This window comes from Pavona decussata, unplaced genomic scaffold (assembly GCF_977016875.1).
Source record: "Pavona decussata unplaced genomic scaffold, jaPavDecu1.1 SCAFFOLD_510, whole genome shotgun sequence".
Lineage (NCBI taxonomy): Eukaryota > Metazoa > Cnidaria > Anthozoa > Scleractinia > Agariciidae > Pavona > Pavona decussata.
Window position 1 is genome coordinate 132,121 of NW_028145827.1, and position 12,596 is coordinate 144,716.

General features: G+C 38.0%; 1 protein-coding gene across 5 annotated transcripts in view; it reads right to left on the reverse strand.

Annotated features, from left to right (window-relative positions):
• Positions 1–12,596, reverse strand: part of LOC146450027 (NLR family CARD domain-containing protein 4-like) — a 31,517-nt gene that overhangs the window by 5,492 nt on the left and 13,429 nt on the right. Inside the window, exons 4-8 of one of the 5 annotated variants that reach the window (XM_085100845.1) lie at positions 8,676–8,771; positions 5,504–5,599; positions 5,214–5,309; positions 4,918–5,013; positions 2,564–2,665 (exon numbers count right to left, since the gene is read on the reverse strand). In XM_085100845.1, coding sequence (XP_084956971.1) covers positions 2,564–2,665; positions 4,918–5,013; positions 5,214–5,309; positions 5,504–5,599; positions 8,676–8,771 — 486 coding nt within the window. The remainder of the gene's footprint in view (positions 1–2,563; positions 2,666–4,917; positions 5,014–5,213; positions 5,310–5,503; positions 5,600–8,675; positions 8,772–12,596) is intronic. The other 4 variants (XM_085100846.1, XM_085100848.1, XM_085100847.1 and 1 more) reach the window with 4 other exon arrangements.

Sequence of the window (12,596 nt, forward strand, 5' to 3'; positions counted from 1 at the left end):
CAAAATATCAACAATTTTGCGGGTTTGATTTTCCTTTGGACTGGATTTTATAATGGACAACTATGTAAAAAAAAAAAAAAAAAAAAGAAAACTGGAAAACCTTCTGTAACTGTTCCAGTTCAGTACTGTTATCATTGACAAAGAGAATAAGGAAACGTCGTAATTATTGCTTTTTCAAACACCAGTGTCAAGAGAGTTTGGGAACAAAAAAGGGGCTTTATTGCGCTGTAAGCCGATGGGAACCGAGGTGAAACGATAAAACTACTGCGCCTTACTAGAGGGAGGGTAATAGGTAAAAAAAAAGTTCCTAGTCGTCTTGAGGTCGCTAAAGGTAATGATTAAGGAGGCTCGTGGCAGCCAAGTTTTTTTTGGACATGGGGTGGAAGTTTTGAAATTACAATCTCGCCTAGAAAATCAACTTCCATCTCCTTCACACTACATCATCATTTCAACATATGATCAGAGTTAATTTTCTCATCCGGTTCAAATGAAAAGACATGGTGCCAATTTTTATTTGCCAGAGATATTGGTAAAAGATGCGGAAATAAACAAATTAAAATCACCCCAGAAAAATTGATTCATTATTTACTTGAAAACGCTCTTACATATTTTTTCTAATTTTGCCTACAAGTTGTCTACATTGAGGAGTTTAAATCCCTAAAGTTTCGTCATAAAGTGTCTGACTAGATTTCGAGATAAACAACAATGTTTAAAATGAGAGGCTATGCGCTACCGTTGCTCCGGTAATAGTTGTTGCTTGGAAACCGATGAGAAAATTAACTTTGATTGAAATGATGATGTAGTATGAAGGAGATCGAGGTTTATCTTGTATGCGAGATTGTAATTTCAAAACTTCCACCCCGCGTCCAAAAAAACTGCCGCGAGCCTCCTTAATACAACTAGCAAGAGCTATTTGGTCCGTTTAAAGATAAAAAGAACCCACCCGCAACAGAACCAACCTACGGGCCTGCTAAGATCTGCTTTTCCCGCATAGTCATAAACCGCGCAAAAATACTTCGGTATTAGTAGGCACCGTCCTTAACTCAAAGAAATCTGTCACTATGTCTACATTTTGCATAATTCAATTATTGTGACAATGAAAATAGCAGGGCACAGATAACCAACCAGTGTCTGTGAAGCAGGGTTGACGATGTAGGAGAGTTTGTCGCTGGGGACACAGAAGAGTGTCCGTTGTCCGTATTAAGGTAGCCGAACACAGTTTTTCCAGTATGCAGGTGTTGGTGAACATTATTTGAAAACTAAGTACTTCTGAGCACTTGAAGTTAGCATGGTGCAAGATCAACGAAGAAGGAATAAATTTTGATATTTCTTGTTGAGCAAGGTGCCGTTGCCATGGCAACGCAGCAAGCTATTAACCGTCCAAAAATAAAGGTTTTCCTTGCACTCGTTAGAATTTTTTCCATTTTTTGGATCCAGAAAAACTCACCAAAAACTAACATCATAAGTGACGCTGCTTTCATGTAATTTTAACAGAGATCTCCTGTAAATGTTGGTTTTGCACTTTAATGTTTTTTGAAGATACCCTCTAATAGATTTCGGTTTTTGTTTGTAGGCAAATTACACTATTAGAGAACTACTGTTTTGTCAAATTTCACGAAATTCTAACGAGTGGTTCCTTAGAAAACAGTGCATCTCCATTAAAACAACCAGTCACAATTTTTTGGTCAAATGCGCATGCGTGGATTTTAAGGATTCTCAGCTAAGATGAAAAGAGTGCAAAAAGGCTTAGCTCTTCGAGAAGTCACTTTCCTTGTTTGGTGATAAATGAACGATTCAAAAACGAGAAACTAAGTTATTTTAAGAGCAAAACTCACTTTTGTGATCCATTTGGTATAAAAATCGAGGGAACGATAGTATTTGCTTACCACAACTCTAGCGCGCGCTTAATAGCATCGCTAACAGAATCTTTAAAGTATGCGCAGACTGTGTTCGGCCACCTTAAGCAGGGTAATTTTAGAGGAAATACGTGAGCTTTTCGTCGGGACAAACAAAACTGTCCATAATATCCGGGTGTCCATAGACGAGTGTTCCACTGTCAAAGGTTTAAAAGATTTCTGAGTCGCAACCATATTTTGCAAGGCAGATGACCATAAATGAAAAAGGCTTAAACTCAAATGGTTCACACATGTAAAAATTGAAAATTGTGCCAATAGTTAAAGATCGCCAGTGTGCAAAACATGATGTATTGATTTTTTTTTAATTTAGAATATTCATAGAAGTTGATGTATAAAGTACAATATTTATATTGATCCATTTCTTTCAGTAGCCAGCTTAATTATGGGAATTTTCTGTCTGTTGCAATGTTGGAGACTGGCACTAGTTCCGTGCATGTCATGACAATTTTTTTAAATCCATCTGTTCACTCTAGCTTATATTTCACGAAAAAAGCGCCACAAAACACTGCAAAACAAAGAATCAGAATTATCCCTAACAATCACCCAGCAACAACCCTTATTCTGTAGTCAAATTGTCCCCCTACTCAATCCTATTATTTTTCAATTGATACAAGGATAGAGTTAGAAGTTAATATCTTGGAACTGACCTGTAATCCCAGTTTCAAATGACTTCAGGGTACCACCTTCCAGCTTCTTGCTCATGTTTCTTATATCACTTTTCATCTGCGCAAGATCATCTCTGAGGATTTCTGAGAAACAAACAACTTTGTTACGTTCAAATCAATTTAAGTGGAAACTAACTAACTACCATATTGTATGTTGCTATGGAAACTTCCTAATCATCAATTATCTTGGAAACCTTAACCTCCACATAACAGTTGTTTGGGCCATCTTTTTCGATTAAAAGGTTTAAATTTATAGATTTTCAAGTCACCACCATACTTGACAAGTCAATTGTGATCAGATGAAAACATTACCAGTGTGCAAAACGTGATGTATTGATTTTTTTTAAATTAGAATATTTATTGAAGTTATGATGTCAAAGCACAATAATTACAATTATATTTATCAATTTTCTTCAGTATAGCAAATTTTGGGGATTTTTTGTCTGTTGCAAGGTTGCGGACTGGCATTAGTTACATGCATGTCATGACAATTTTTTTTTTAAATCATTCTGTTCACCCTCATATATATTTTTTTAAAATCCATGTGTTCACCCTCATATATTTTTTTTAAATCCATCTGTTCACCCTCATATATTTCTTTAAGGGAACTGTAAACGAAAAGTTGTCCGATTTTGCGAAATTTCTTTTTTTCACTCGTTTGTTAGATACGACATTAATGACTAAGTTAATGAAAAAAAAATTAAAACTCATAAATAGAACAGACGATATGTTGAAAAGAGTGTTTACGACATCAGGTAAAAAATGGCTTAAGGCGACATAATGCGGAAATCCCAATTACGCGTCCAGCAGCGCCATGGCATTTTGAAAACCATACCCTAGGGTATACATTGCACCAACCAAAGCTTGTTTATGATCGACAACACTTTCTTCAGACGGCTGAACCGTCTTTTTGTTATTTTTTGCTGGGTTTTACAAGGAATTCTTCGCTTCTCCCATTTCCTCTTGGATCCAAAGATAAACAATGTGACCTTTCCCGCAAGACACCAAGACGGGCTTTGTCATGATACTCTTTTGGGGGTCCCACGCCATTTTTGATTGGTCCGCGGCATGATTCATGATGATTGTGTTGACATCCACTTTAACGAGGTGTGAAAACTGTACGAATCTTTCGAGGCCCAAAAATCAAAGTTTGTTTGCCAGAGAATTTTAAACTTTCTTTAAATGAATTAATAGGGTATGTAGATATGATGGATTTTGGTGAAATTTGGCCAGCATCTTGGGCAGACATTTAGCTACCAAAGGGTGTGAGGCTTTTGCGAAATTCAAAATATTTTTATTGTGACAGCCTAGCGCATGCCATGCATATGTAAATTTTCTATTGGCCAACTTTACAATGGCTTTTCTCGGGAACCAATAAGAATATCAAAAAAGCCTCACACCTTTTTGCAGTTTATTATATCGTGATTGATAAAGTCCAGTTTGTTTGGATGTTTGCGTTAATGCGAAGGCTCATAATTCAGTCAAGTGAACATCATCAGGTTTGTGTTTGAAGGCTTGGGCGCTTATGGAAACAATAAAAATGAAAACTAGTTTTATTTTCAGATTCTGAAGTTTAATTTAGCTTTAAAATGATATATAGCACTCATGCCAACTGTCCCGAATACGGAACAAATCTCCTGGTCTCCCGTACGGGTGACTAAACCTTACGGATAAAAGCGACTTGGCGTCTTATTTGTATAATAGGCTAGTATTTCAACTCAAATGTTCCATAAATTTAAGAAATATTGTGTCATGGCTGCATTTGCATACCTGCTTTACCCAATCTGCCACAAACTTTGTCGGAAACCAAAGAAAATACGCTTTTGTCATCATTGCAATATAAACAACTTTCTGATTGGACAAACGTTCAACCAATTAAAGAGCAGGACAGAAAAAGCTCTAGTGCTGTGCAAATTTTGTGCCAACTTGGGGGGGGGGGGGTAAGTGCATCAATTTTGTTTAGGGGGGAGGGTGGGGTAATAAGGAAGGGGTGCTCAAAAGAAAAATCTCCAGATTTCAGATCTTCAGAGGTTGGCATCTCTGATATAGTCGTCTGTAGTTCTATTAAAAATAACGCGTGCACAAAGGATTTTTTGGAAGGTACCTCAATTCCTTAACAGTAACCTTAAAATCCATATGTTTTCTTGCATAAATTTCATCAAAAAAGTGCCGCAAAACACTGCAAAACAGAGTATCAGGATATGAAATCCCTAAAAATCACCCAGCAAAAACTCTTACTGCAGTTAAGTTAGTCCCCCCCCCACCCCCCTACTAAATCCTCTGAATTTTTCAATAGATACAGGAATAGAGTTAGGAGTTAATATCTTGGAACTAACCTTTATCCTCAGTTTGAGATGACTTCAGAGTCTCCAGCTTCTCGCTAATGTTTTCAACATCACTTTTCACCTGCTTGAGATCATCTCTGACGATTTCTAAAATGATTGATTTATAAATAACTTTGTTATGTTCAAGTCAATTTGAGCTAAAGTTGATAAAGGTCAAGCTAAACGTTTTTATTTGTCTCACATTCAATATCAACATTGATGAAAAATTACTAAGTATTATATACAATTTTATTAACTTTTCAAAAGATAGGGGAGCTAGGGTTCGGAGTTAGTCTCTTGGAACTGACCTTTATCCTCAGTTTCAGATGACTTCAGGGTCTCCAGCTTCTCACTGATGTTTCTAACATCACTTTTCACCTGCTTGAGATCATCTCTGACAATTTCTAAAATGATTAATTTATAAATAACTTTGTTATGTTCAAGTCAATTTGAGCTTAAGTTGATAAAGCTAAACATTTTCATTTGTCTCCCATTCAATATCAACATTGATGAAAAATTACTAAGTATTATATACAATTTTATTAACTTTTCAAAAGATAGGGGAGCTAGGGTTTGGAGTTAGTCTCTTGGAACTGACCTTTATCCTCAGTTTCAGATGACTTCAGGGTCTCCAGCTTCTCGCTGATGTTTCTTACATCACTTTTCACCTGCTCGAGATCATCTCTGACGATTTCTACAAAGATTAATAACTTAATTGTTATGCATGTTCAGGTCAATTTAAGCTAAAGTTGATAGAGCACAAAGCTTTTACTTGTCTCCCATTAACCCATTGACCCCTCAAACGCCCGTAACCGCCCATGCGCGACAACCCCCGAATTTCCTGAAACGCCCGAGACCGCCCGTCCAAAATGGCGGCTGGTTTTTCGCCTCTCTACCTCCCCCTGGTGGATTTTTCGTTATTTTGTTGTCATGGAGATCAAAAGAGATGATTAACCAATCAAATGCCATCTTTTGCGCATTTTTTGACAGGTCATGTCAAGGACCACAAGCTCGGTAATTTTTTCGTCGCGCGAGGTAATTGAAATTTGCAAGACAATGGCGAATGCGTTAGAAAATGATGCAGATGTAGCGGCGCTTTTTGGCGACTCGGGGGATGAAGAAAGCTTTGATGGGTTTGGGGAGGGAGGATCTACTAGTGACGATGATTCGGATTTAGATTTCGAGGGCCTAGATGCTGAAGAAGACGAAGAAGATGCTCCTGATCAAGAAGAAGCCCAAGTTCCACAGCCAAGCCATGACACAGACGACGAAGAAGAAGAAGCGAGATGGACGGCTCACCTCTCAGATGTTCAAGTTCCTCCGTTCGTGGCAGCATCTGGTCCTAATATAGCCTTAGATAATCCTTCCGAATTAGATGTCTTTTTGAATTTTTTAGGAGACGATTTGTGGGATAGAGTTGTAGAGGAAAGTAATCGCTACGCGCAGCAAAAGTTAGGCGATCGATTTGCTAGTTTTCATCAAATCACGCGCGCGGAATTAAAGGCTTTCATCGGGGTAAATTTAATCATGGGGATAAATCGCCTCCCAAATTACGCTTTATTTTGGTCTAACGATGATTTTTTTGGCAACCAGGGTATCAAAAGGGTAATGACTAAGAACAGGTTTGAGGAAATAAGTCAGTATTTGCATTTCAACGATTCAACTAAGGAGCCCGCTCGCGGTGCTGAAAATTTCGATCGCCTTTTCAAAGTCAGAACTGTAATTGATTATGTTAAGAGCAGATGCCAAAATAATTTTAAGCCCACTAAGAATATTGCCGTAGATGAGGGAATGGTCGCTTTTAGGGGGAGGTTATCTTTTAAGCAATACATGCCCGCTAAGCCAACAAAGTATGGCATCAAGGTTTGGATGGCGGCCGATTCAAGTAACGGGTATGTTTTGAATTTTGATGTTTATCTAGGTAAGGAAGCGAATCAACGTAGGATTTATGGGTTAGGTTACGATGTAGTCACTAAAATGATTAGGCCTTTTATGAATAAGAATCATCATGTGTATTTTGACAACTTTTTTAGCTCCACAACTTTATTAGAACACCTAGAAACTAATGATACTTACGCTTGTGCCACTGTTAGATGTAATCGTAAGGACCTTCCGCGTTGTGCCAAAGAAAAATTGCGCCCAGGAGAAAAAGTTGTTAGCCAGAAGGGGAATGTAGTTTTCACAAAGTGGCACGATAAAAGAGATGTTAGTGTAATCTCCACTAATTGTAGTCCTTTGATCCCCGATGTAGTTGTAAGAAGGCGAAATAATAATGTGTCAAAGCCAGCAGTGATCGATTCATATAACCGGCACATGGGGGGTGTTGACCGTGCCGATCAGCAGCGCCAGTATTATTCTGTAGGTCGTTCTTCGTATAAATGGTATAGGTATCTGTTTTGGTTTTTACTTGATATTTCCATTTGTAATTCTTTTGCTGTGTATAATGCCCATCGAATGGGGCAAAGACAGAGAAGGGTAAAACAGTTAAATTTTAGGATCAATCTAGCTAAGGCATTGATCGGGGGGTTTTCATCAACAGCTTCCGTAGGTCACTCAGCCAAGCGCCGCAAGATTGAAAATTTGTCGGTCGCCCCAGAAAATATTGGGAAGCATTTTAGTGTTAAAATTGAAGGTAGGAAGAAAGTTTGTGTGCATTGTAAGAGGGTGGGTAGGAAAACAAGTGGGGGGCGTTCAGTAGAGACCACTTTTCAGTGTTTACAATGTAGTGTAGCGCTTTGCAAAACTTGCTTTCATGAATACCACGCGGCTTGAAATTGCATTCTTCATAACCCGAGTCCCCATCTGCGTCGCTGCGATCTATGAACTATCGGTGAGTTTCAAATGTATATACGATCATGATTTCATTGCATTTTGGCCTAATCAATATTTGAGATCTTTTCTTGGTTAAATTACCTTTGGCCGCTAATTGACACTTTTCACTTGTTTGGCTGCGAATTGTTTTTCAGTGATGCGTTGAATATGGTATTTTGAATCTCATTTTGGTTTGGACCATTCACATGATTTTGGCCTTTATTTGGCACGATATTAGCCTTTATTTGGCGACATTTTTCACATTTTGGCTTTCGAATTCTTTGTCTTGTAAATAAAACTTGTTTGGAATCTCTACTTGTTTGTTTTGTCGTTTTTGCGCTGCGTGAGTTTTTATTTGCGATGCGAGGCGTCTGTACTTTGCTTTTTGCGAAGAGTTCTCGTGCGGCCCGAGTCATTCTCTCCTTCTTTTATCCTTGCCTGCCTTTAAATGGCCTTGAATCTGTAAGAAAACTTCAATAAATACTGTTAAAATTCATATGTGCGGTATATACCAGTGATTTTACCCATTTTCGGTTCTTGACATGACCTGTCTTACAAGTTTTAAGCGGCCGCTAATTATTCATATTTGGAGCTCGCCGCGCGTAAAACACAAAAAAAATTAATTTGATTTGCGCTTTTCTCCCTGTCCTATATGTCCATGCATCATGTGATAAAATTTTTACACTTTCCGGCAGCAAAATTCCTCCTCTTTCGGATGAGCTTTGCTTTGAAACTTGATCCCGTCTATAGCGCTACTGCGCATATGGTTTATTTCAAGCGTTTGGATCACGCAGTCTTACTTCAAAAATTTCTAGGAAATTAGCATGATGTCACGCGTCACGCCCTCAGGGGGCAATGGGTTAAATATCAAAACTGATGAAAAATTATTAAGTAAATTTTATTAATTTTTCAAAAGATAGGGGAGCTAGAGGGTTAGGAGTTAGTCTCTTGGAACTGACCTTTATCCCCAGTTTCAGATGACTTCAGGGACTCCAGCTTCTCGCTCATGTTTCTTATATCACTTTTCACCTGTTTGAGATCATCTCTGACTATTTCTAAAAAGATTAATAACTTTGTTATGTTCAAGTCAATTTAAGCTAAAGTTGATAGAGCAATTTAACGCCTTTATTTGTCTCCCATTTCAAATATTAAAAAAAAAAAATTATCAAAAATTACTTAACATACATAAGGGAGCTTGGGTGGGGTTGAAAAACACTCCAACCAGATACATTGAACCTTTGCTCTGAATTAATGATGCTCAATATTGTAATGGTTAATCAGCTGATTATTATTACTTATTGCTGATGATCTAAGACTAGTCTAGGACAAAAATTTTTGTGGCCTTATTATTTGATTACACATCAATGACATTGATTACTCATTGATCTGAATGATTTATAGCCATTGATGTTAATTATTACTCGTTGGGAAGTCATATGCAGCAGAATCGACCACATGATTTCGAGAAATACAGTTCCCTGGAGTGAAAAATGATGCATTACATTGATGATAATAAGAGTCAAAGTTTTAGTTCTCAAACAGAACAGCTGATCAATAAAATTGTGAATGCAGTGACCTACATGTATTCAATTTGTTTTCTTTTTCACATCTGATTATAATGCTAGATAAAATAACATCATTTGTATGCAAGCATGCAATGATACCCGAGTGAGTAATCAATACAATCAATCAATGAGTTATCAATGACCCGTAATCAGAAATTGGATCCAGCACTTTAGGATACCATGTTCATGAGCAATGAGTTATTTTGGTTGTGTTAAAAGTGATATTGCTCCTTGTCCGTGACAATTATCCATAACCCAAGAATGAAAGAATTTCATTGAAATATGATGAAGCTAGTTTGAAATGGCAGCACTAAAACCGGGAATCCTGAATCCCGAATCCGGAAGACAGAAACTGAAATCGAGAATCCAGAATCCGGAATCCCCAATCAGGAATTGGAAACTAAACATTTTGAATGTTTGAACAAGTTTAAACAAGTTTTAGTAGAAATGAAAAGACATCCTTGTCAAACGTCCATACTTCTAAACCGTGTGCTGGCCGATCCAAATACATCTACATTCAGAGAATTCAGTCAAACCGTCCTGAGCAGCAAACTTGGCAATTCCATTTAGATCTCTAAAATCAATTCAACCAGTACCACACAGAATGACAAAATTATGGTATCTTCAGGGTGAAAAATAATATTCTAACTAGTAATAATCATGGGTTAGTAAAGTGCATTGGCATCCAAACCGAAGCGAGTCAACCCGCCTTAGCCAGCGGGATTCAAATCGAGGCAAGTGGTCTGAGCCAGTCCAAGATGGCGCTCAAACCCTGAAATCGCACAGTATCCAGAAAGAAGCGACACGAATAGTATGCATTAGACGGACGTAAAGAAAAGGCTTGAGGGGGATGATCATTTGCCGCCATAGTAGTCTTTTCGCCCAATTCACTCCCTGTGGTTTCACTTTGCGACCTGATGAAAAATTTAACATCCTTTTTCAAAACAAGTCAACACAAGGTATCTGGAATATGGGTGAAACAAAAGAGGATGTAAGTGTGCACTCAGAAAACTTACCGCTTCTTAATTGGTGAGTCTGCCATCAGTACATGGATACGCCTTGACGGAAAACACGTTGTTCCTTGCGTTCTCTCTCGATCCCATATTTTCACATTGTGTTGTTTATGAACAGCAGCTTTTTTAAAATGCCAACGAGTGATTTAAGTATTTTTGTTCCATCTTTTTTTTACCCCAAGTCATATATTTCACTATGAAATATTCCTCTTTCCGTTATAAGAAACTTATTTCCGGATTCCATTTTGTGAAAAGAATTAGCAGTTGATTCAATTAGATTACTAACTGTTGCCTATTTAGGCTAAAATACTAATAACTTTTTTTGGAAATTGTCCCTTTAATTACAACTAACTTGAAGTTTGTTCTTATAATAAAGTAATCTCAACCAATCAAGTTAAGAAAAAATGACAGTTTAATTTTATGCTGTTGTCTACAAAATTTATCAGCAGAAGCGGAAAATGGATGTTTGCAAACTACTCGCATCTAGGTCAAGTTTGTCAATGACGGACAACATGTTTGTATGAAGTGAGTAGAAACTATTCAACCAAGGGATATCACGGCAAACAAAAAGTATATTCCTCTCCTTCCTTCATTCCTGTTTTAAAATTGTTATTGGGCAATTCCAGAAAATATCCATACCCAACAACGGACGGCTTCCATGTTTTAACCCCCCCTTGCCTTCAGAAATTCCAAAATGCGTTACCCCCCAATGCCCTCAGAATTCCATAATCGTGAACCCCCCCTCCCCTTCAGAATTTCCGGTTTTTCTGGGAAGTACATTTTCGACTTAGCAACGCCTATATGAACAAACGAACATGAATTTATGCCTCCTCAGGGCTGTGATCTAGCGGCGCTAGGCGACAAGCTTTACTCTTCAACGACAAGAAAAACCTACCGCTAGTGGCCAGGCTGTGAAAACTTCTTTTTAAGTCCGAATTTGGCTATAATAATAAACACCATTTACGGCAGTTTTACTCCTCTTTGTTTTCTTGTGCTGTTTTGACGTTTACAAAGCAGAATAGCTCAAATCCAGACAGTTAAATCTTTCAGCGGTCAAATATACCGTCGAGTGTTGTTGCGTCCTTTTATACGTCATGTAGTGTGCACGAAAAGTGTTCTCAACCCATATGCTTCATGTAGTGTACATGAAATGTATCATGATCTATCGGACGATCTATCGATGCTTGTCTTCTGCTTCCGCGGTCATACGTTCGTGGATAATTCTATTTACGAACTACAAAAGTCCACTACAATAGCGTTTTCAAGGAACTCACTCTACACTTTCTTCCCCAGAAATCCCACCTGTGGAATTCACCAGTGCCTTCGGATATCCAATCGTAAATACCCCCCCATGCCCTCAGAATTCCATAATCGTGAACCCCCCCTCCCCTTCGGAAATCCTAAAAGCCGTCCATGGTATGGTATCGATATTTTCTGGAATCGCCCATTATAATCTCCTGCAAAACCTCAAAGTAGCCGGCAACATCGCCACTAGCCTCTGGGGATGAATATTGACACAGGAAAGTAAATTGAATCAATCATTATGGTAGGTTAGGGGTCAGTATAGTACTTATATTACTAACTTGGAGATACACAAAGCAAAGATCTTGATTAGAAGGTTGGTTTAAACTTGTTTCTCTTAAAATCACAACTTTCTCAATAAATGGTGATGAATTGACATTAAACTAGTAGAAGATTGAAAAACAGATCGAAAAACTGCCGAAACTGCAGATCGAAAAACTGCCGAACAAGCACATGGCATGGAAGAAATAGCGGACTGTGCAGGTGCGAAAACTAGTGCCAGCCCTCTCTCCCTTCCCTTGGCCGAGTTAAATAAAAATAAACAGGTATTATTTTAGACGTATAACATACACTGCCACTGAGTATGTATTTACTGATTGGAAAAATTGCCACTCCTCTCAGGGGGCATAAATTAGGCTAATCACGGACATCCTTAAGCTTTAAGACCAGCAAGTGATCTTTGTATGCACATACTCATCAATGTTAATGCTAGAGTGATTAAAATCTGCGAGTCAGCGAGCAATGCGAGCCAAGACGTGAGCCGTGCGAGTCATGCGAGCCACAGTACAAATGTTAAAAATTTTTATTTGTTATATTTACATTCAATTTTTCCTGGAAGAGAGCTGTGTAAGGAAAAGATAAAACCACTACTCTTTTTTATGAGAGTCATCATGAGAGTCCGCCGCTATTTGAGCGGGCTGGAAAACTGTATGGAAACCCAGTGTCAAATAGTTTTTGTAAATAGCTAATTCTAAATTATTTATGAATAGGATAATTGAGA